At 41.5% G+C, this 22,384-nt stretch overlaps 1 protein-coding gene across 1 annotated transcript in view; it reads left to right on the top strand.

The window, feature by feature from the left end:
- The window catches only part of AGPAT5 (1-acylglycerol-3-phosphate O-acyltransferase 5), a 122,150-nt gene that overhangs the window by 72,445 nt on the left and 27,321 nt on the right, over nt 1-22,384 (top strand). The window contains exon 6 of the mRNA XM_038397122.2: nt 10,317-10,478. Within this exon, the coding sequence (XP_038253050.1) occupies nt 10,317-10,478 (162 nt within the window). The remainder of the gene's footprint in view (nt 1-10,316; nt 10,479-22,384) is intronic.

Consider the following 22,384-nt stretch of genomic DNA (forward strand, 5'->3'; position numbering starts at 1 on the left):
ATCAAGTGATTGCAAGAATATCTAACATTTTTATAAAACAGATACTTTTAAAAGTTGTATGCCCAGTACTTTCATTTGTCTACAATATACTGAGCTAGGCATATTAAATAGTGCGTTACAGCTTTTATTTTTTAAGATTTAAGATTTCTTGGACCATCTTCATTATTAACCAAATGGGAGGCCCAAATTCAGAGCTTTCTTTGTGCTTAGGCCTTCAGAGTTCACCAGTAACGCCTGGAATAGGAAGGAAATTAATTCTACTTTCACAGTTAACAGCTTCCCAGTGACCACCCTAATCTCCAAAACAGGATCATATTTTCAAAATTTCATATTCTTCGAGTGCTTGCTCATATCCATTCCATGTTAGATTTGTGCGTACCCCATGCACCATTGCCAGAGATTTTTCCCTCACTGGTATCCATCAGGACGGCTCTAGTACCCTCTGGTGCTACATTCTTATTTGCTGGTATAAGGGGTGCCACCAGCCATGCACCCTCTCAGTTCCTCTTTCCACCCACAACAGTTGCTGGAACAACCCCTCCTGCTTCAGCAAGTTTTCCCTCTCCCTATTGTCAAGGGGCTGGGGTCAGGCGTGCTCCGGTCCCTGGGCTTCAAACCTTGTGCCTCCTGTGGCAAGCTTATGCCCATGAGTGACTCACAGCTGAAGTTTTTGGGAGAGACTTGCGTGAGAGACAGGTGACAGATCTCTCTGGACTTTTGACCCCGTACAAAAAGGGACTCAGAGATTAGAGGTTATCCAAATGGAAGCCGTGTTGAGACCAGCCTCAGAGCCAAGCCGCTCCTATTCTGCACCAAGCACTTGAGACTCAGTACAAAGTGCTCCTCCGGCAACACGCACTTCCCGGCACCATTCCCCATCTCCAGTGACGAGGAAGCAGCACAAAAAGCAGCACGCTGACAGAGGGCGCTCACCGATGCAGAAGAAGGCCAAACCTGGGGAAGACAGTAGAGTGTGACCAGGCCACTCCTCCAGACCAGGTGGCACCATCGACTCCATTCAGAGCATTGAGTCTATCCACCGTGAGGTTTCACATCTTCTGAGAGCTCGGAATGCACTGACGGGTCACCTGAGCAGATCCTTTTTCCTCTCACCATGAGTGGTCCCTTCACCCGGAAGTCATCAGGTTCATCTTCCAAAGGGAGAGGGTCTCCTCAGGTAGACCTGTTTGCGACCAAGCAGAACAGGAAATGTCATCAGTTCTGCTCACTATGCAGGCAAAATCCAGGTTCCCTCTCAGATGCCTTCCTGCTTCCCTGGACAGAGCTCCTGTTCTACGCATTTCCCCCCAGCCCCTCTGGTTCAGAAGGTCCTCCCGAAAATCAGATGGGACAAGGCAAAAGTTAGTCTTATAGCTTCAGCGTGGGCACGCCAGCACTGGTTTGTCACACTACTGGATCTATCAAGAGCAACCTGCTTCCACTCTGCCCTGGCCGGATCTCTCAAGACCATGGTCGGTTATGCCACCCAAATCTCGATTCCCTTCACCTAACTGCATGGATGTTACATGGCTGAACGCAAAGGAGCAGACCTATTCATAACAAGTTTGGCAGGTCTTGTTAGGTAGTAGGAGGCCATCCACTAGGGCCGAATATAAGCACTTCTCAATATGGGCATCCCAACAAGGCCTCTCTCCAATTCCATCTTCCCTTTAGTCTATCTCGGACTACTTGCTCCATCTAAAACAGCAAGGTCTGGCCCTTGCATCTATCAAAGTGCATTTAGCAGCAATTTCAGCCCTTCACCCACCAGTGAATGGAGGTCAGTGTTCTCTCACAAGAGGATGGTCCTTTTTCTTAAGAGACTGGAGAGACTTTATCCTCAGGTCCATGAGACAATTCCCCCATGCAACTTAAATCTGGTTTTCTCAAGGCTCAAGCCTTCACTTTGAGCCACTAATGTTATGCCCTCTACTGCTTCTCTCTTGGAAGGTCGCCTTCTTGGTGGCGATCACCTCACTCAGAAGAGTCTCTGAAATCAAGGCTCTTATGTCAGAACCACCATACCTGGTTTTCTTCAAGGACAAGGTCCAATTATGCCCCCATGCAGCCTTCCTGCCAAAGGTGGTTTCGCAGTTCCATAGCAACCAGGCCATTTTCCTGTCAGTCTTCTTCCCAAAGCCTCACAAGAACTCAGAAGAGCAGTTGTACATTAGGCATGCCCTCACCTTCTATATCAAGAGGACTAAATCCTTTTGCAAATCCACACAACTCTTAGTAGCAGTAGCAGAAAGGATGAAAGGGTGTCCAGTGTCAGCCCAGAGAATCTCATCCTTGATAACCTCATGTATTCGGGCATGTTACAAGTAGGCAAATGTCCCACCTCCAGTCATCTTAACCATTCACTCCATTAGAGCTCGGGCCTCTTCAGCAGCATTCCTAGTGCAGGTTCCAATCCAAGACGTTTGCAGGACTGCAACTTGGTTGTTGGTGCATACCTTCACATCACACTACACCATTACCCCACAGGCTCAAGATGATGCCAGATTCGGAAGAGCAGTGTTGTTGTCAGCATGTTCGTGAACTCCAAGCCCACCTCCTAAGGTACTACTTGTGTGTCACCTGAATGGACGTGAGCAAGCACTTGAAGAAGAAAAAACAGTTACTAACCTTCCATAACTGTTGTTCTTTAAGATGTGTTGCTCATGTCCATTCCATGACCCACCCTCCTACCCCTCTGTCGGAGTTAGCCAGCAAGAAGGAATTTGAGAGGGTGCATGGCCGGCAGTACCCCTTATACTGGCGCATAAGCGCACAGCACCAGAGGGACTAGAACTGGCCCGACAGATACTACTGAGGGAAGAATCTTTGGCAGGGGTCGCACACACATTCCTAATGTGGAATGGACATGAGCAGCACATCTTGAAGAACAACAGTTACGGAAGGTTAGTAACCGGGTTTTTTTCTGTAAGTACCTACATGGGGAACAAATATGGAATAATGGGCTCTTCAGTCTAGCAGAGAAAATCATAACACAGTCTAAGGCTGGAAGTTGAAGCTAGACAAATTCAGATTGGAAATAAGGTGTAAATTTTTCACACTGATGGTACTTAATCACTGAAACAATTTTCCAAGGGTCGTGGTGGATTCTCTATCACTGGCAATTTTTAAATCAAGATTGGATGTTTTTCTAAAAGATACAGTCTAGGAATTATTTGACGTTTGTTATACAGGAGGTCAGACTAGATGATCACTGTGGTCCCTTCTGGCCTTGAAATCTATGAAAACAGCTCAGCACCCATTAGCTCCCATATAGATGCCTAAATGAATGACCGGAAAAGAACTCTGTTCCCATTTAGGCCTGAGTTCCAGTAGTACTCCTCCCCTATTAAGACTAATGATCCCATTTATGGTCATACTTTTTTTTAAAAAAACTAAAAAAACACACTCCTCTGAGTACTGTGTACACGCAGAGTTTGAAAATCATGTCAGTATAGAGTTAATTGAACATGCGCAAATCATAGAGCATTCCTTGAATGTAGAGAGGGTTGGTTTTTTTCTTTGTCTGAATGGATGTAAAGCAGGGGGAATGACAAATTTCAGGCCACAAGGAGTATATTTGGGGAAATTGAAGCAACATTAGGTGTGTTGACATGGAATGTCCACACCCATAACTATATAATTGCAGGTACAATACGGTAATCTTCAGCAGTATATTTACCGAATAAATATTTTGAAACACAACATAGTGGCATTGTTTGAAGTGACAGTTCACAAAATAAAAAAATATAGCCACTGTATTATGCTTCTAAATATTTACATAATTGATGTACTATTGAATAAACAAATATCACTAGGTTAAGTAGGGCTTGTTGTATATATGAGGTGTATCTCATTCAGTGCACTAAATGCCCCGATAACAACTATGTGGGTGAAATGAGACAATCATTACATTCTCAAATGAACTCACATAGAGAAATGATAAAAGACAAAAACATCTTATCACCTGTGGGTGAACACTTTACACAAAGCAATCAATCTATAGCTGACCTCTGAATCCCCATCCTGAAAGGATGAGGACTTCACCTTCAAAAGTTGAGCCTGGGAGCTTAAATTCATAACTTTGCTAGATACTAAAAATCATAAACTGAATAGAGACACTGGAATTATGGCTTATTACAACAATCTATAACCCATTTAACCCTCTTCCCCCCCTTCAGCTTTTTTTTTAATGGCTATTCCTTTCCCCCCTGTGACTGGAGAGGTGTTAATGGGTTATTTCACCTTGAATGATCTCTCGAAATGTGTTAACTACTTACACTAAACAACCTGTTCCACCTTGTATTTAGCTGTGACACTCTAGATATGTCTACCCTGAAATTAAAAACCCATGGCTGGCCCGTGCCAGCTGACTTGGGCTTGTGATGCTCGGGCTTGCGGCTGTTTAATTGCAATGTAGATGTTCGGTCTTGGGCTGCAGGGACCCTGTGAGATGGGAAGATCCCAGAGCTTTGGCTGCAGCTCAAGCCCAAATGTCTGCACCACGGTTAAACAGCCCCTTAGCCTGAGCCTTGCAAGCGTGAATCGGCTGGTTTGGGCAAGCCATGGGTGTCCAACTGCATACTCTTTTGAGTATCTTTCCATGACCTGAAGAGCTCTGTGTAAGCTCAAAAGCTTGTCTTTCTAACCAACAGAAATTAGTCCAATAAAAGATATTACCTCACCCACCGTGGCGCTCTAATATCCTGGCATCAATATCGCTATAACATTGCATACTCCTAAAGAAGCAAGATAGGGATAATGACTTATACAGATCCTTTCAACTTTAAGGATCCCAGAGCAGAAATGAATTTAGAAATGAATTATTTAATAGCACTTAGTAGTACTACAAGGCAGTTTCAAAATTTTAGGTCAGGAAGTGAAGGAAATCCCAGAGATTCTCCCCAAAATACTTCAAGGTGTCTCAAACTTTGTCATAGCATTCTTGTAGGCTTCTGCATTGTAACAATTTATTTAAAGAATGTAAAGGTTAGTAATTGTTTTTTCTTCTTACCTACATTACTGTCACTGGCAAACCTTTTTAATGTTGCAATGATTTTGTCAAGTCCTAAGGAAAAAGAAACTGTTAATATTTTAACTCTGTAAATTCAAAAATTCCTTAAGCAGTACTGCAGTATTTAATATGTTTACACTCTGCTTTGGAAATTCTGCTGTTCAGTGAGCAGGTGGCCTGGAGAACATTTTTGAGACAGAAATAACAAAAGATAGAATATCTCCTTGTAACAGTTGAGGCTAAAAGTGAGTAACCTCCAAAGCCTTCTAATATTTTACTTGGAAAAGAAGTTTTGTTAACAGCAAGAGACTGGAATTTTTCACTTCACATGCGGTCCATTTTATAGAAGTATTTTTAAAACATCAAAACACTGACTTCAGATCATCTGTTTCTGAGATTCAGTGCATGTTCAAACTCTGTGGAACTGGACCATAGTTTCACTGTCAAACACAGATAAAAGTACATATATTCTGGGCATGCTCAAAAGTATGTTTTCTTATATAGAAATGGGTATGGTCAGCCACTGCAATCATGGATTTTAAACATTTTGGTTAAAACTTTTAGGGTGCTATGAAACTATATACTTTTTTGTGTCCAGTCATATTGATCTTCAGACTGAACAGTGTGCAAGCCACTGAGCACCTCAGTGTTCCTCAGGAAAACTCTGAAGGTTTAGCTGTTCAGGGAGTGTAGACCTCTTAACTTTCCTTCACAGTTGTTTTCTTAATTCCACATTTCCCAACTACAAATACAGCCACATCTGCTCAACCTATCTTCTGTTATGCACCTGTCAGCTGAAGTAAGCTTTTTTTTCCAGTTTTTGTCGAAGCCAGTGGTTCCCAAAGTTGTTCCGCTGCTTGTGCAGGGAAAGCCCCTGGTGCGCCGGGCCGGTTTGTTTACCTGCCACGTCCGCAGATTCGGCTAATCGCGGCTCCCACAGGCCGCGGTTCGCTGCTCGAGGCCAATGGGAGCTGCTGGAAGCGGCAGCCAGTACATCCCTCAGCCCACGCCGCTTCCAGTAGCTCCTACTGGCCTGGAGCAGTGAACCGCGGTCACTGGGAGCCACAATCGGCCAAACCTGCAGACGCGACAGGTAAACAAACCGGCCCGGCTCGCCAGGGGCTTTCCCTGCACAAGCGGCAGAGCAAGTTTGGGAACCACTGGTCTAAGCCATTTCTAAGGCCTCAATTCAGTGTCTGACTTTAAGCAGGACATAGTCCCATTAACCTATAGTCAATGAGATTATATGTTTAAGTTAGACACATGTTTGAGTATTTTGTTGAATTAGATCTTCATCTGCTCATCTTTACTGTGTGTGAAAAATACAGCAGGTATTCTGGCATCCCCACGAGGAGTGAGTGTTCCATCCACTTCACTATGTGCCTGCCTGCCTTAATGGAGTTGAAAGTAAGTTACCTTTGAAAACTGTTTTCCCATGAATTGTTGGACTAGTCTTAAGACATATTTCCAAATAACAAGGTGTGTGTTTGCCTGGGGATCTAGTCTTCTTGGAGACCACATAAAACTTTAATGACTTTAATGGCGGTTGTTATAGTTTATTCATGGAAGGCTATAGGCAGTCATTGGCAAATGCCATTCATTAGTTCTCATATCTTGAGGGTTTTTTAACCTTTTTTCCTCCTCCCTGGTGGGCAAAGAATTCTTTCCCAGTTGTATACAAAGGAAGATACAGAGAATAAACTGGGAGAGTATTCAAGGCTTATGAGTTCTTCAGTTACGATGAAGAGATATTTTCTAATGGAAACTTTTGAAAGCCCTTCGTTTTTAAATTATTTAAAAAAAAAAACCCACAGGTGAGGAGTAAATTTCACAAGAATAAAACTTCAGTTTCCAGTTACTAAACAGCTCACAGGTCAGATGTGTGAAGACTTCATTTTTCATGTGAAATACAAAGTGTTTTTAAACAAATATTTTGTCAGTTGTATTATCAAAAATTATACATCAAATAGCTTTGCTGAGCTAATCAAAACACATATCTGGATTACTACTGTCCTAAGGATGGATTGTTTAGTGAGCCAAATGGTATAACTGGCAATAATGGAATAGAAATGAGGAAAGAACAATGTAGGTTGCATCAAAGGGATAATATACTGTAAGATCTGTTATACTTATAGTAATCTCTCAAGTGAAGTTGTGAAAGCCCAACTGCTTGAATCCATTTTAAATTGGAGTGGTCAAAGCACTCAAGTATATTCTATAGGGAACAGTTATCCACGGCAGATATCTGAACAAAACAACCTTGTCTCTTTTCAGTCTTCAGCTTCTGTGATGCTCCATGATTCACATTATTATCAAAATATTATTTCTGTAAAATAAATGGGTAGTGATATTTCCTGATACTCATTGCACATTGCTTCAGATTGGGGGGCTGTCTGTAAGCAAGGACTGGCCTGTCTCCCAAGATCTGTGAGAGTGATGGGTCGTCCTTCAGGATAGGTTGTAGATCCTTGATGATGCGTTGGAGAGGTTTTAGTTGGGGGCTGAAGGTGATGGCTAGTGACATTCTGTTATTTTCTTTGTTGGGCCTGTCCTGTAGTAGGTGACTTCTGGCTCTGTCAATCTGTTTCTTCACTTCAGCAGGTGTGTATTGTAGTTGTAGGAATGCATGATAGAGATCTTGTAGGTGTTTGTCTCTGTCTGAGGGGTTGGAGCAAATGCGGTCATATCGTAGAGCTTGGCTGTAGACAATGGATTGTGTGGTATGATCTGGATGAAAGCTAGAGGCATGTAGGTAGGAATAGCGGTCAGTAGGTTTCCGATATAGAGTGGTGTTTATCCGTAGTGTCCAGGAAGTGGATCTGTTGTGTGGACTGGTCCAGGCTGAGGTGGATGGTGGGATGGAAATTGTTGAAATTATGGTGGAATTCCTCAAGGGCTTCTTTTCCATGGGTCCAGATGATGAAGATGTCATTAATGTAGCGCAAGTAAACTCACCAGCAACCACACACCACACAACAGAACCACCAACCCAGGAACCTATCCTTGCAACAAAGCCCGTTGCCAGCTCTGTCCACATATCTATTCAGGGGACACCATCATAGGGCCTAATCACATCAGCCACACTATCAGAGGCTCGTTCACCTGCGCATCTACCAGTGTGATATATGCCATCGTGCCAGCAATGCCCCTCTGCCATGTACATTGGTCAAACTGGACAGTCTCTACGTAAAAGAATGAATGGACACAAATCAGACGTCAAGAATTATAACATTCAAAAACCAGTTGGAGAACACTTCAATCTCTCTGGTCACTCGATTACAGACCTAAGAGTGGCTATCCTTCAACAAAAAAGCTTCAAAAACAGACTCCAACGAGAGACTGCTGAATTGGAATTAATTTGCAAACTGGATACAATTAACTTAGTCTTGAATAGAGACTGGGAATGGATGAGTCATTACACAAAGTAAAATTATTTCCCCATGTTATTTCTCCCCCCCACCTCACCCCACCCCCCACTGTTCCTCAGATATTCTTGTTAACTGCTGGAAATATCCTACCTTGCTTGTCACCATGAAAGGTTTTTCTCCTTCCCCCCCGCCCCCCCGCTGCTGGTGATGGCTTATCTTAAGTGATCACTCTCCTTACAGTGTGTATGATAAACCCATTGTTTCATGTTCTCTGTGTGTGTATATAAATCTCCCCTCTGTTTTTTCCACCAAATGCATCCGATGAAGTGAGCTGTAGCTCACGAAAGCTTATGCTCTAATAAATTTGTTAGTCTCTAAGATGCCACAAGTACTCCTTTTCTTTTTGCGAATACAGACTAACACGGCTGCTACTCTGAAACCTTTCCTTCTATCCTATCTCAACATGATATCTCTTACTGTTTTCTGTTACTGGCTTGATTTTATAAAAGCGTGGAAACAGGATTAATCAAATATTTCCAGGTTAAATGTGATGTGGAGCTGGAGAACGTGCATGTTTTTACTGGTTTCAGAGTAGCAGCCGTGTTAGTCTGTATTCGCAAAAAGAAAAGGAGTACTTGTGGCACCTTAGAGACTAACAAATTTATTAGAGCATAAGCCCGATGAAGTGAGCTGTAGCTCACGAAAGCTTATGCTCTAATAAATTTGTTAGTCTCTAAGGTGCCACAAGTACTCCTTTTCTTTTCATGTTTTTACTGTCCATCCTTGCTTTTTTCAAAAATTCCTTAATAGCAGAATCCCATTTGTCATGCTGCTGCTACTATTTCAAACAGTGCTCCCTTGGCAGTGGCGGTATAAGCAGCAGGGATGCTGTGTTGAGCAAAGTGGAAACAAAATTGTAGAGAAAATGGGATGAGGAAGGGCCAGGAACAGAAGTTGCAAAGATGTGTGCACACACAGAGAGGGGGACTGCACCATTAGTATAGCCGCATCATTTTAGTTAGGAACAGAATTTGGTTACTCGTATGAGGAAAGACCTTTGATTGCTCTTAATCAGCCCCTTCTGGCAAACTGAAAAATTGGAGTTGATGGGCTATCAGAATAACCACACTTATGGCATCTCAGACAGTGGGATGGTTGCGGTTATACAGTGCCTTTTGAAAGAGGGAGAATTAGTATTCAGGGAGGAGAAACAATGTAAGCATATTGGAATCACCAATTACACTTTGACAGTGGGGCCAAGAATAGCATCCTGTCTAATAACACATAATTTGAATAGATTTCTGTGTCACTGATATTGACGGGTAATGGAACTCAATATTTAGTGGACAAAAAATTGGTTGCACACAGGGAGTAAGATGTTGGGTGAATATTAAACTTGTTTGAATTTACCTGTGTTTGTTTTGCCTTCTGAGTTGATTCCAGGATACAAAATTTCAGGAAACAACCTTTATGTTCTAACACTTCTTCAAAATTTCAACTCACTTTATACCCCTGTGAGACAGACAGACAAGCTATAGAAGGGACATTTTTCACACACCCCGCTCGTAGAATTTAAATGGTGTTCATTACTACTTACAGAGGTTCCCAAACCTTTCCACAGTGAACCATATGTTTAATACAGAGATTGTTTTGTGGACCAGCCTCCCTTTCCATTAACAATCACATAATATCTCTATTGCAACTACAGCAGTTGTTTAGGTAAAAATACATTAAATATATTCTATCTTCTTAATACAATTTAGGAAATGGATATCAGTAGGTGAAACCAGCAACATGTAGCCAGACCGCTCTACACAGACCATAGTTTGGAAACCACTGAACAGTCATCTTTTGAAAATGGCTTTTTCTTTGTATATTTTCAGTATTTAAGTCCAGCTAATTTTATCCTTCCAATGTGTGTTTGTGCTCTTTCCTAGGGCTTGCAGTATTAAAACATGTGCTGACGCCACGTGTAAAGGCAACTCATGTTGCCATTGACTCAATGAAGAATTACTTAGATGCAGTTTATGATGTTACAGTAGCATATGAAGGTACTGTGGACCTCAAAGGGCAAAGAAAAGTGGCACCGTCCATGACTGGTGAGTTGACATTATTTATTAATTCATACATGCACTTATAAAAATACAGGGCCAGATCCATCGCACAGCTCAGTTTGCGCTGCTCACATGGTTAACAGCAGCAGTATAGCTTGGTGAATCCAAACCACTTTGGATTGGGGATCCGTGGATGATGAATATATATAGTGACTCCTACACAATTCGGTAGGAGGTTCCCAAACTGTAGGCTCCTATACCAGGTCACCGCTTCTGGCTCTCAATTCAGGGAATATTCCCATAGCCAGGTCCTACCAAATGATTAAGATGAACTCTTGTGGCCAGGTGACATTAACTTTTAGGCTTGTGCTGACTCCAGGTTTGGGAGACTATAAAAGTTGCTTAACGCCTTCCTCTATGGCCCCCCCTATTTTTGTCATGCTTTTGGATTTCTGTGGAATGCCTTAGAATATAACTGCTAAAATTTGCAGGGCGAAGTATACACTTAATAACATTATTTGAAAAATTAAAATAAAATTATTACCGTTTAATGTAATCTAAAATCTTATAGAAAATATAGCATTTTGTCTCCTAGGCCCAACCAAGTCATATGGACACATGTCCAATAAAACTTTAAACAGTGTCAATTTTAAATCAACATCTTTTATTGCACTGTAGCTTTTCCAGATTTTTTTTTAATATAACCTTTTTCTCTTATAAAGTTCAATTGCTTTCAATTATCATGTGCTATTAGGATGAATTAATGGAGATTTCTAACTTAACTAAGTAGTAGTAGTTCCTTTAACTCTCTTAAAACAGGAGACAGAATTTTTTTTTACTGTAACAAAGTAACTCAAGTTTGCTTGCAACCGTATTGACATGCCAGATGTTTTCCTTTAGCCAGCTTCAATTGGTGAATTATCATCACTTCTAGGCATCACTATTGCATTAAGTTTCCTCTGTCAGTAAAGAAGGCCAAAATGTTCATTGTCAAACCTGATCTTTAATTGTAATTTTTCTTTTCAGTACATTAGAAATCTGACTTTGCATACTAGCTGACTAGGCCTTTTTGACTTCAGAGTTTGCTTTTTTGGTGCCGAATTGTTGTTGTTTTTTTAAGTCGGGGCAAGGATAAAAAGGATTGCCTGAGCATTCTTACTCTATGCTATTTGAAAGAACTGTATGTAGTATAAAGTATGCAGTTGAGCTTTGGTTACTCTTCTGTGCTAGTATGAAAGAGGAGCCTGGACCTTTATCTAACCAATATGACCATTGTTTTGTTACAGTTTAATGGTGGGTTTCTTGTATAAATCTTAATGTTTTCTACATTTTCAAATATATTGATTTCAATTACAACACAGAATACAAATTGTACAGTGCTCATGTTATATAATTTTTATTACAAATATTTGTGCTGTAAAAAACAGAAGAAACAGTATTTTTCAATTCATCTCATACAAGTACTGTAATGCAATCTCTTTATCATGAAAGTTGAACTTACAAATGTAGAATTATGTACCAAAAAAAACCCCAGCATTCAAAAACAAAACAATGTAAAACTTTAACGCCTACAAGTCCACTCAGTCCTACTTCTTGTTCAGCCAGTCATTCATACAAACAAGTTTGTTTACATTTGCAGAAGCAAGGACAGACGTTTGCATAGTACTGTTGTAGCGTGAGTTGCCAGATGTGCTAAAGAGTCATATGTCCTTTCATCTTCAACCATCATTCCAGAAGACATGCGTCCATGCTGATGACAGGTTCTGCTCGATAATGGTCCAAAGCAGTGCAGACCAACGCATGTTCACTTTCATCATCTGAGTCAGATGCCACCAGCAGAAGGTTGATTTTCTTTTTTGATAGATTCGGGTTCTGTAGTTTCCGCATCTGGGTGTTGCTCTTTTAAGACTTCTGAAAGCATGCTCCACACCTCGTCCCTCTCAGATTTTGGAAGGCACTTCAGATTCTTAAACCTTGGGACAAGTGCTGTAGCTATCTTTAGAAATCTCACACTGGTACTTTCTTTGCATTTTGTCAAATATGCAGTGAAAGTGTTCTTAAAACAAACATGTGCTGGGTCACCATCCGAGACTGCTATAATATGAAATACGTGTCAGAATGCAGGTAAAACAGAGCAGGAGACATACTATTCTCCCCGTAGGAGTTCAGTCAAAATTTAATTAACATATTATTTTTTTAACAAGCATCATGATCATGAAAGCATTTCCTCTGGAATGGTGGCCAAAGCATAAAGAGGCATACGAATGTTTAGCATATCTGGCAAGTAAATACCTTGCAATGCCAGCTACAAAAGTGCCATGCAAACCCCTGTTCTCACTTTCAGGTGACATTGTAAATAAGAAGCCAGCAGCATTATCTCCCGCAAATGTAAACAAACTTGTTGGTTTTAGCGATTGGCTGAACAAGAGGTAGGACTGAGTGGACTTGTAGGCTCTAAAGTTTTACATTGCTTTGTTTTTCAGTGCAGTTTTGTAACAAAAAAAAATCTACATTTGTAAGTTGCACTATCACACTAGAGACATTGCATTATAGTAATTGTATGAAGTGAATTGAAAAATACTATTTTTTATCTTTTTTATAGTGCAAATATTTGTAATCAAAATAATAATTTAAAGTGAACAATGTACACTTTATTCTGTGTTGTAACTGAAATCAATATATTTGAAAATACAGAAAAAAATCCAAAGATAGTTAATAAATTTCAATTTGTATTCTATTAACAGTGCAATTAATTGCGATTAATTTTTTTAATCGTGATTTTTTTTTGAGTTAATCATGTGAGTTAACTGTGATTAATCAACAGCCCTAGTAAGGATATATGAAAAATTACTAATATGGTCATATTTGTCATTCTCTTCAACCCTCAAGCCACAAAAAAGAAGAAAAGTATATGTTCTGAAAAGTCAAGACCATTCTACCATTTGCCAGGCAATAGCCGAAGAACTGTTTTGTTCAAGAATTAATATAATATGGTTTGAGGGCACTGGGAATCAATACAGAAATTAATTAATTAATCTAAAATTAATATTATAGAACATTCAGTATATGATATGTAGATATTCATGTCAGAATTAAAAGGGAAAAAAAATGTAACACACATCAAAAACAAAATGGCAGCACAATCATGTTAACTTCCAAAAGAAGATAAAGTTGACATTCCTTTTTCAATTTAACAGCTTTGATTGGAATTTATTGCATGGAAAACAAACTTTTGATAAGCACAACTCTAATTGAAGGCAATAGATTTATTATGTTAAAGCATTATTTCCCATGTGAATGAAATTTGACTTCCATAAAGTTAAAACATATTTCTCAAGAAATCCAACATGCTTTCATAACTGTAAAACAAAATTCTTCACAAAAGCCCCTGTCATTCTCAGAACCCATATGTGTCTAGGGACTTGGTTAATTCTTTGCTCACAATTTGTGTTCAATGGTAGTCATGAGTAAGGTTACGTTTTAGTCATGGGTATTTTTAGTGCAAGTCATGGACAGGTCACAGGCAGTAAACAAAAATTCATGGCCCGTGACCTGTCCATGACTTGTACTAAGAATACCCGTGACTAAATCTTGAGGGGAGGTATGGCCGGGGGGGGGCGGCCCAGGCGTCACTGTGGGTGCAGGGGTTGGCCTAGGACCCCACTGGTGCTGGGGGGGTGATTGGCAAGGCTGACAGGCTTCTTACCTGGCTCCTCGCACCTCCCCGGAAGCAGCGACATATCCCTCCCTCAGCTTCTAGCTCTGTGTGCTGCCCCCACCCCAAGCATCAGCTCTGCAGCTCCCATTGGCCAGGAACCGCGGCCAATGGGAGCTGCAAGGGCGGTGCCTACAGGCGGAGGCAGCGTACGGAGCTAGAAGCTGAGAAGGAGGGACATGTTGCCGCTTCCGGGGAGCCTCTCATGGTAAGTGCCACCCAGAGCCCGCACCCCTCCCGTTCCCCAGCCCTGATTCTCCTTCCACACACACACAAATTGCTGCTGCTGCTTGGTTGGGGAGGGGACACAGAGGCCCAAGACTGACCCAGCAGTGGCTGGTGCGGCTGGCCCAGGGGCTGCCTGAGCTCCTCAGACAACCCCTGGGCCAGCTACACCAGCTGCTGCAGAAGTCACGAAGGTCTCGGAAAGTCACGGAATCTGTGATCTCCGTGACAAACTCTCAGCCTTAATCATGAGAGAGAAGGTAAAGTGGGTACTACGTACTCTATGGTTAAAATACAGTGCCTCTCCAGACAAGCAAGATGTTGGCAATGTAAATGACTAAAGAAACATAACCTAAGAACTGTATTAGATCAGACCAATGGTCCATCTAGCCCAGTATCATGTCTCTGACAGTGGCCAGTGACATGCTTCAGAGGGAATTGACAGAACATTTGACAGAATTTACAGTAAATTCTGAAAAGTTCTTGTGGCACCTTAGAGACTAACAAATTTATTTGGGCATAAGCTTTCGTGGGCTAAAGCCCACTTCCTCAGATGCATGGAGTGAAAAATACAGTAAACAGTATACATACACAGCACATAAAAAGATGGGAGTTGCCTTACCAAGTAGGGGTGAGGGGGTCAGTGCTAACGAGGCCAATTCAGTTAAGATGGAAGTGGCCTATTCTCAACAGTTGACAAGAAGGGGTGAATATCAAGAGAGGGGAAATTACTTTCATAGTGCTAACGAGGCCAATGCAATCAAGGTGGATGTTGGCCATTTCCAACAGTTGACAAGAAGGTATGAATATCAGCAGAGGGAAAATTACTTTTTGTAGTCAGTTCTGAATCAGCCTCTGTCATCCAGTCTCAGCTTCTGACAGTTGGAGGTTTAGGGACACCTGGAGCATGGGGTTGCATCCCTAATAGCTGTTGATGTACCTATCCTCCATGAACCTACCTAATTATTTTTTTAACGGTTATACTTTTGGCCTTCACAACATCCCATAGCAACAAGTTCCACGGGTTACTATGTACTGTATGGAGAAGTACAGTAACTCCTCACATAGTCATCCCGATTAATGTTGTTTCGTTGTTACGTTGCTGATCAATTAGAGAACATGCTCTTTTAAAGTTGTGCAAAGCTCCCTTATAATGTTGTTTGGCAGCCGCCTGCTTTGTCCACTGCTTACAGAAAGAGCAGCCCGTTGGAGCTAGCTGGTGGGGGCTTGGAAGCAGGGTGGACTAGCAGCCCACCTATCAGCTCCCCACTTCCCTAAGTTCCCTGTGCGGCAGCCATAGGCTATCAACTGCCATGCAGTTCAGCTGTCCCTCCGCTGCCGCATGCCTTATCTCCCCGGGGAGTCGGGGGGGACAACACAACAGGGCTCAAGATGGAGGGAGCTTGCTGGCAGCAGCTGCTGTCTCAATTTGCTAATCTACTTTAAAAGTCAATGTACTTAGAGTGGGGTCAGCATACTTAAAGGGGCAATGTGCATTTCTCACACACACGGTGTGTATCTCTGCCATGCTGTCTCCCCTCCCTCCATTCGTTCTGCCTTGTAGAGTGTGAGGCTACATTAACAACAATATGTTTACCCTTGTGAGTTCAGCCGAGTGCTAGATCATCATTTAGCAGTAAGGCATTCCCTGAGAAATATTCCACTCTCTGAGTTCACCACCTCAACCAAGCTTCACAATTATCATTGCTGTGTACAGTATTAAATTGTTTGTTTAAAACTTCTACTGTGTGTGTGTTTGTCTATCTTTAGTCTGGTGGAAAAAATTTCCCTGGAACCTAGCCCCCCCCCCCCCCACACACACACACACTTTAATTCTTACCGGGAAATCAGATTCGCTTAACATAGTTTTGCTGAAAGTAGCATTTTTCAGGAACATAACTACAACATTAAGCGAGGAGTTACTGTATTTCTTTTTATTTGTTTTAAACTTGCTGCCTATTACTTTAATCAGGTGATCCCTAGTTCTTGTGTTTTCTAAAGCAGTAAATAACATATCCCTATTTACTTTCTCCACACCATTCATGGATTTATAGATCTCTATCATATTTCTCTCTTACTTTGTCTCTTTTTGAAGCTGAACAGTGCCAGTCTTTTTCATCTCTCCTTGTATGGCAGATGTTCCATGCCCCTAACCATTATTGTTGCTTTCTCTGCATCTTTTCCACTTCTAATATATCTTTCTTGAGAAGAGGCAAACAGAACTGCACGCAGTATTCAAGGTGTGGGTGTACCATGGATTTATATAATGACATTATGATATTTTTCTGTCATATGATCCATTTCTTTTCTAATGGTTCCTAACATTCTGTTAGCTTTTTTTGACTACCACTGCACATCGTTTGGTGTTTTCAGGGAACTATCCATGATGACTGCAAGATCTCTTTCTTGAGTGCTAATATCTAATTTAGACCTCAAGATTTTGTATTTATAGTTGGAGGGTTTTTTATTCCAATATGCATTACTTTGCACTTTTCAACATAGAATTTCATTTGCTATTTTGTCACTCAGTCACCCAGTTTAAATTAGATTCCTTTGTAGTTTTTCACCGTCCGCTTTGGACTTAACTGTCTTGAGTAATTTTGTTTCATCTGCAAATTTTTCCACCTCACTGTTCACTCACTTTTCAAGATAATTTATGAACATGTTGAACAGCACAAGTTCCAGTACAGATCCTTGGTGAACCCTGTGTTTTATCTCTTTTCACAGTGAAAACTAACCATTTGTTCCTACCCTTTGTTTCCTATCTATTAACCAGTTACTGATCCAGGGGAGGATCTTCCCACTTATCTCATGACAGCATAGTTTACTTAAGAGCTTTTGGTGTGAGATCTTGTTGAAGGCTTTCTGAAATCCAAGTACATTATAGTAACTGAATCATAGATTCATAGATACTAAGGTCAGAAGGGACCATTCTGATCATCTAGTCCGACCTCCTGCACAGTGCAGGCCACAGAATCTCACCCACCCACTCCTATGAAAAACCTCACCCATGTCTGAGCTATTGAAGTCCTTAAATCATGGTTCAAAGACTTCAAGGAGCAGAGAAGCCTCCTCAAGTCAACCATGCCCCATGCTACAGAGGAAGGCGAAAAACCTCCAGGGCCTCTCCAATCTGCCCTGGAGGAAAATTCCTTCCCGACCCCAAATATGGCAATCAGCTAAACCCTGAGCATATGGGCAAGATTCACCAGCCAGATACCCAGGAAAGAATTTTCTATAGTAACTCAGATCCCATCCATCTAATATCCCATCTCAGGGGATTTGGCCTATTTACCCTGAATATTTAAAGATCAATTACTTACCAAAATCCCATTATCCCATCATACCATCTCCTCCATAAACTTATCGAGTAGAATCTTAAAGCCAGATAGATCTTTTGCCCCCACTGCTTCCCTTGGAAGGCTATTCCAAAACTTCACTCCTCTGATGGTTAAAAACCTTCGTCTGATTTCAAGTCTAAACTTCCTGGTGGCCAGTTTATACCCATTTGTTCTTGTGTCCACATTGGTGCTGAGCTGAAATAATTCCTCTCCCTCTCCTGTATTTATCCCTCTGATATATTTAGAGAGAGCAATCATATCTCCCCTCAACCTTCTTTTAGTTAGGCTAAACAAGCCAAGCTCCTTAAGTCTCCTTTCATAAGACAAGTTTTCCATTCCTCGGATCATCCTAGTAGCCCTTCTCTGTACCTGCTCCAGTTTGAATTCATCCTTTTTAAACATGGGAGACCAGAACTGCACACAGTATTCTAGGTGAGGTCTCACCAGTGCCTTGTCTAACGGTACTAAAACCTCCTTATCCCTACTGGAAATGCCTCTCCTGATGCATCCCAAAACCGCATTAGCTTTTTTCACAGCCATATCACATTGGCAGCTCATAGTCATCCTATGATCAACCAATACTCCAAGGTCCTTCTCCTCTTCCGTTACTTCTAGTTGATGCGTCCCCAACTTATAGCTAAAATTCTTGTTATTAACCCCTAAATGCATAACCTTAGACTTCTCACTATTAAATTTCATCCTATTACTATTACTCCAGTTTACAAGGTAATCCAGATCCTCCTGTATAATATACCGATCCTTCTCTGAATTGGCAATACCTCCCAGCTTTGTATCATCTGCAAACTTTATTAGCACACTCCCACTTTTTGTGCCAAGGTCAGTAATAAAAAGATTAAATAAGATTGGTCCCAAAACCGATCCCTGAGGAACTCCACTGGTAACCTCCCTCCAACCTGACAGTTTGCCTTTCAGTAGGACCCGTTGCAGTCTCCCCTTTAACCAATTCCTTATCCACCTTTTGATGTTCATATTGATCCCCATCTTCTCCAATTTAACTAGTAATTCCCCATGTGGCACGGTATCAAATGCCTTACTGAAATCTAGGTAAATTAGATCCACTGCATTTCCTTTATCTAAAAAATCTGTTACTTTTTCAAAAAAGGAGATTAGGTTGGTTTGGCACGATCTACCTTTTGTAAAACCATGTTGTATTTTGTCCCATTTACCATTGACCTCAATGTCCTTAACTAATTTCTCCTTCAAAATTTTTTCCAGGACCTTGCATACTACAGATGTCAAACTAATTGGCCTGTAGTTACCTGGATCACTTTTTTTCCTTTCTTAAAAATAGGAACTATATTAGCAATTCTCCAATCATTTGGTACTATTCCTGAGTTTACAGATTACAGAATCACTCGTGTCCCCATGCTTTTTGGCTCCCTCAGAGAATTCTAATTGATAGATGAGGCATGATTTTCCTTTTCAAAAGTTGTGTTGACTCTTCCCCAACCTATCGTTTTCATCTATGTGTCTAATAATTCTGTTCTTTACTTTCAACTAATTTGCTTGGTACTGAATTTAGACTTGCCAGGATTGCCTCTGGAGCTTTTTTAAAAATCAAAATTATATTTGCTACTGTCCAGTCAACTGTTTCAGAGGCTGACTTAAGTAATAGGTTACATACCACAATTAGTAGTTCTGCGGGAAGCGGCGTGGGCTGGGCCACCACTTCCCTCAGTTCCCATTGACCAGGAACGGCGAACTGCGGCCACTGGGAGCTGCGAGCAGCCATACCTGCGGACACTCAGGTAAACAAAGTGTCTCACAGCCCGCCAGGGGCTTACCCTGAACAAGCTGCAAACCAAGTTTGGGACCCCAGGTCTACTGGCACCACTGATTGTTTGACAGACTTTCTGCTTCAGATGTACTTTAAAAAAATTGCTGTTAATGTTCGTGTCTTTTGTTAGTAGTCCTTCAAATTCTTTTTTGGCCTGCTTTTACATTTGACTTGCCAGATTTTGTTCCTTTCTATTTTCCTCACTACAATTTGACTTCCAATTTTTAAAGTATGCCTTTTTGCCTCTTATCACCTCTTTTACTCTCTTGTTTAGCCATGGTAGGATTTTTTGGTCCTCTTATTATTTTTTGTTTTATTTGGGATATACATTTAATATGAGTCTCTATTATGGTGTTTTTTAAATAGTTTCTATGCAGCTTACAGGCATTTTGCTCTTGTGACTGGTCCTTTTAATTTCCATTTAACTAGCTTCCTCATTTTTATGTAGTTTTCCTTTTTGAAATTAAATGCTACTGTGATGGGTTTCTTCAGTATTCCCCATCCCCAAAGGATGTTGCATTTAATTACATTATGGTCACTATTGCCAAGCGGTTCAGCTATAGTCATCTCTTGGACCCCATCCTGTATACCACTTAAGACTAAATCAAGAATTGCCTTTCCCCTTGAGGGTCTCAGGACTAGCTGCTTTGAGAAGCAGTCAGATGGTGTCTAGAAATGCTATCTGTCCTGAGATGAGAGGTACCCACTATGGGGATAGTTGAAAGCCCCATTATTATTGGGTTTTCTTTTTTGTAGCCTCTCTAATCTCCCTGAGCATTTCACAGTCAATGGCCTCATACTGGTCAGGTGGTCAATAGTATATTCTTACTGCTATATTCTTATTTTTCAGCCAAGGAATTTCTATCCATAAGGGTTCCATTGTATATTTGATTCATTTAAGATTTTTACTATATTTGACTATGCTTTCTTTAACTTAGTGTCACTCCCAGCTACTCTGTCATTCCTGTGTAATCCTCTGCTATTACTGTGTTCCATTGATGACCATTGGTCCACCAAGTTTCTGTGATGACTATTATATCAGTATCCTCATTTAATACCATGCACTCAAGTTCATCCATTTTAGTATTTAGACTTCTAGCATTTGTATACAGGCACTTATAAAATTTGTCTATATTTAGTTATCTGCATTCATGTGATGTAATGGAATGGGACTCTTTTTATTTGAGTATTTTTCTTCATTTCCTGCTTGTACTTTATCAACTTCTGTCCTCAGTCTATTATCCTAGTAAAGAGAAATCTCCTTTAATAAATCCTTCCCTAAGGGATGTCTCTGTCCAAACCATGTGCTCCTCCACCCCAATCAGCTTTCCCTCAGATCTTAGTTTAAAAATTGTGCCAAGAATATCTGTCCTCCATTCCTCACCCCAGTCTCAGCAATATCTCAGCAGTCTCCAAGCATGCCTGTTTGTAACTCCCCATCCAGAGAGACAGGGCATCCCCAGATCCTGGCGCACACACATTGGAGTAGACATCCCCAGAAAGGCAGTTATCAGAAAGCACTTCGGAGGGAAGGATGGTGAGAAGAAGGGCTCAGCCCATCTTCCACACACCCCCTCTCGAAAGGCAAGTCCTCTCCAGTACCTGGCTTACATGAAGGGGAGTCAGACACCCATAAATGGTTAACCACCTCCCCACTCACTCCGATTCTGGCACACATACAGGAGCACAGGGAATGGGGTTCAAAGAGAGGCAAGATCCTCATATCTCAGCAGGGAGAGGGGCTGTGACCCTCCTAGATGGTCCTGGCACACACACAAAAGTAGTGAGTGGGGCTCAGACCCGCCCAGATCCTGCTCCACACTCAGAAGGCAAGAATGTAGGTGTGAAGCAGCCCTGCCCCTATTCTCCCCCTGCCACTCCCTTCCCTGTGTCCCTTACCTCTACCACCTCCCTCCCATTGAGATAGGCCCAAACCCCCTGACTCCTTTCCTCCCACTCTTCCATCCATAAAATGCCCCTCCCCTTCCAGCAAACATTTGTATGTCTAATTATTTTTGCAAAAATACTTTGATTACACCCCACACTACCCCCATCAGAGACAGATTTTTAGCAATATGTCTTGTGTTTGAGGGGGGACTCAAACTGACACTCATTGGATGTGCAGTTTCAGAAAGAGTATTGCTTATCTTGATCCATCTAGTTGATGTGAAACTTTCAGCACTAAATCCCATTGGCTCCTCTGTCTGTGTATGCTCAGTGTAATCTGTTTGGTGCAATGCCAAACATTGCAAAGGTTGAAGTGCCTAATTAAAGAACTAAACTCTTTGGCTAATAATATTTTCAAGGCTAATGAATGGCATGCACTCTATTGGAGTCGCTCACAAGCACTTGAGACCCTCGTGTGATCATCTCAGCCCTGGTTTGATCTGTATCTGCACAAAAATTAGCTGCTAGAACATGTCAGCTTTAAGAAAAGCTGTTTGATTCCAGGGCTAGGTCTTGTTTAAATAGCCCCAAATTTGGATTACTGACCAAACCCCATGCCCCCATGAGACACACAAAATTTAAAGGCAATCTGAGTAACCACTCAGATTTTAGAGTACTTAGAAGAGTCGAGCTTTAAACATAAAGCTGGTTTTAATCTGAGGCCTTGTCTACACTACGAAATTAGGTTGATTTTATAGAAGTCGATTTTTAGAAACCGATTTTATACAGTCAATTGCGTATGTCCACACTAAGCGCATTAAGTCAGCGGAATGTGTCCTCACTACCATGGCTAGCGTCAGAGTGGTGCACGGTAGGTGGCTATCCCACAGTTCCCACAGTTGCCGCTGCCCATTGGAATTCTGGGTTAAGCTCCCAATGCCTGATGGGACAAAAACATTGTTGTGGGTGGTTTTGGGTACATGTC

This window comes from Dermochelys coriacea, chromosome 3 (assembly GCF_009764565.3).
Source record: "Dermochelys coriacea isolate rDerCor1 chromosome 3, rDerCor1.pri.v4, whole genome shotgun sequence".
NCBI classification, from domain to species: domain Eukaryota; kingdom Metazoa; phylum Chordata; order Testudines; family Dermochelyidae; genus Dermochelys; species Dermochelys coriacea.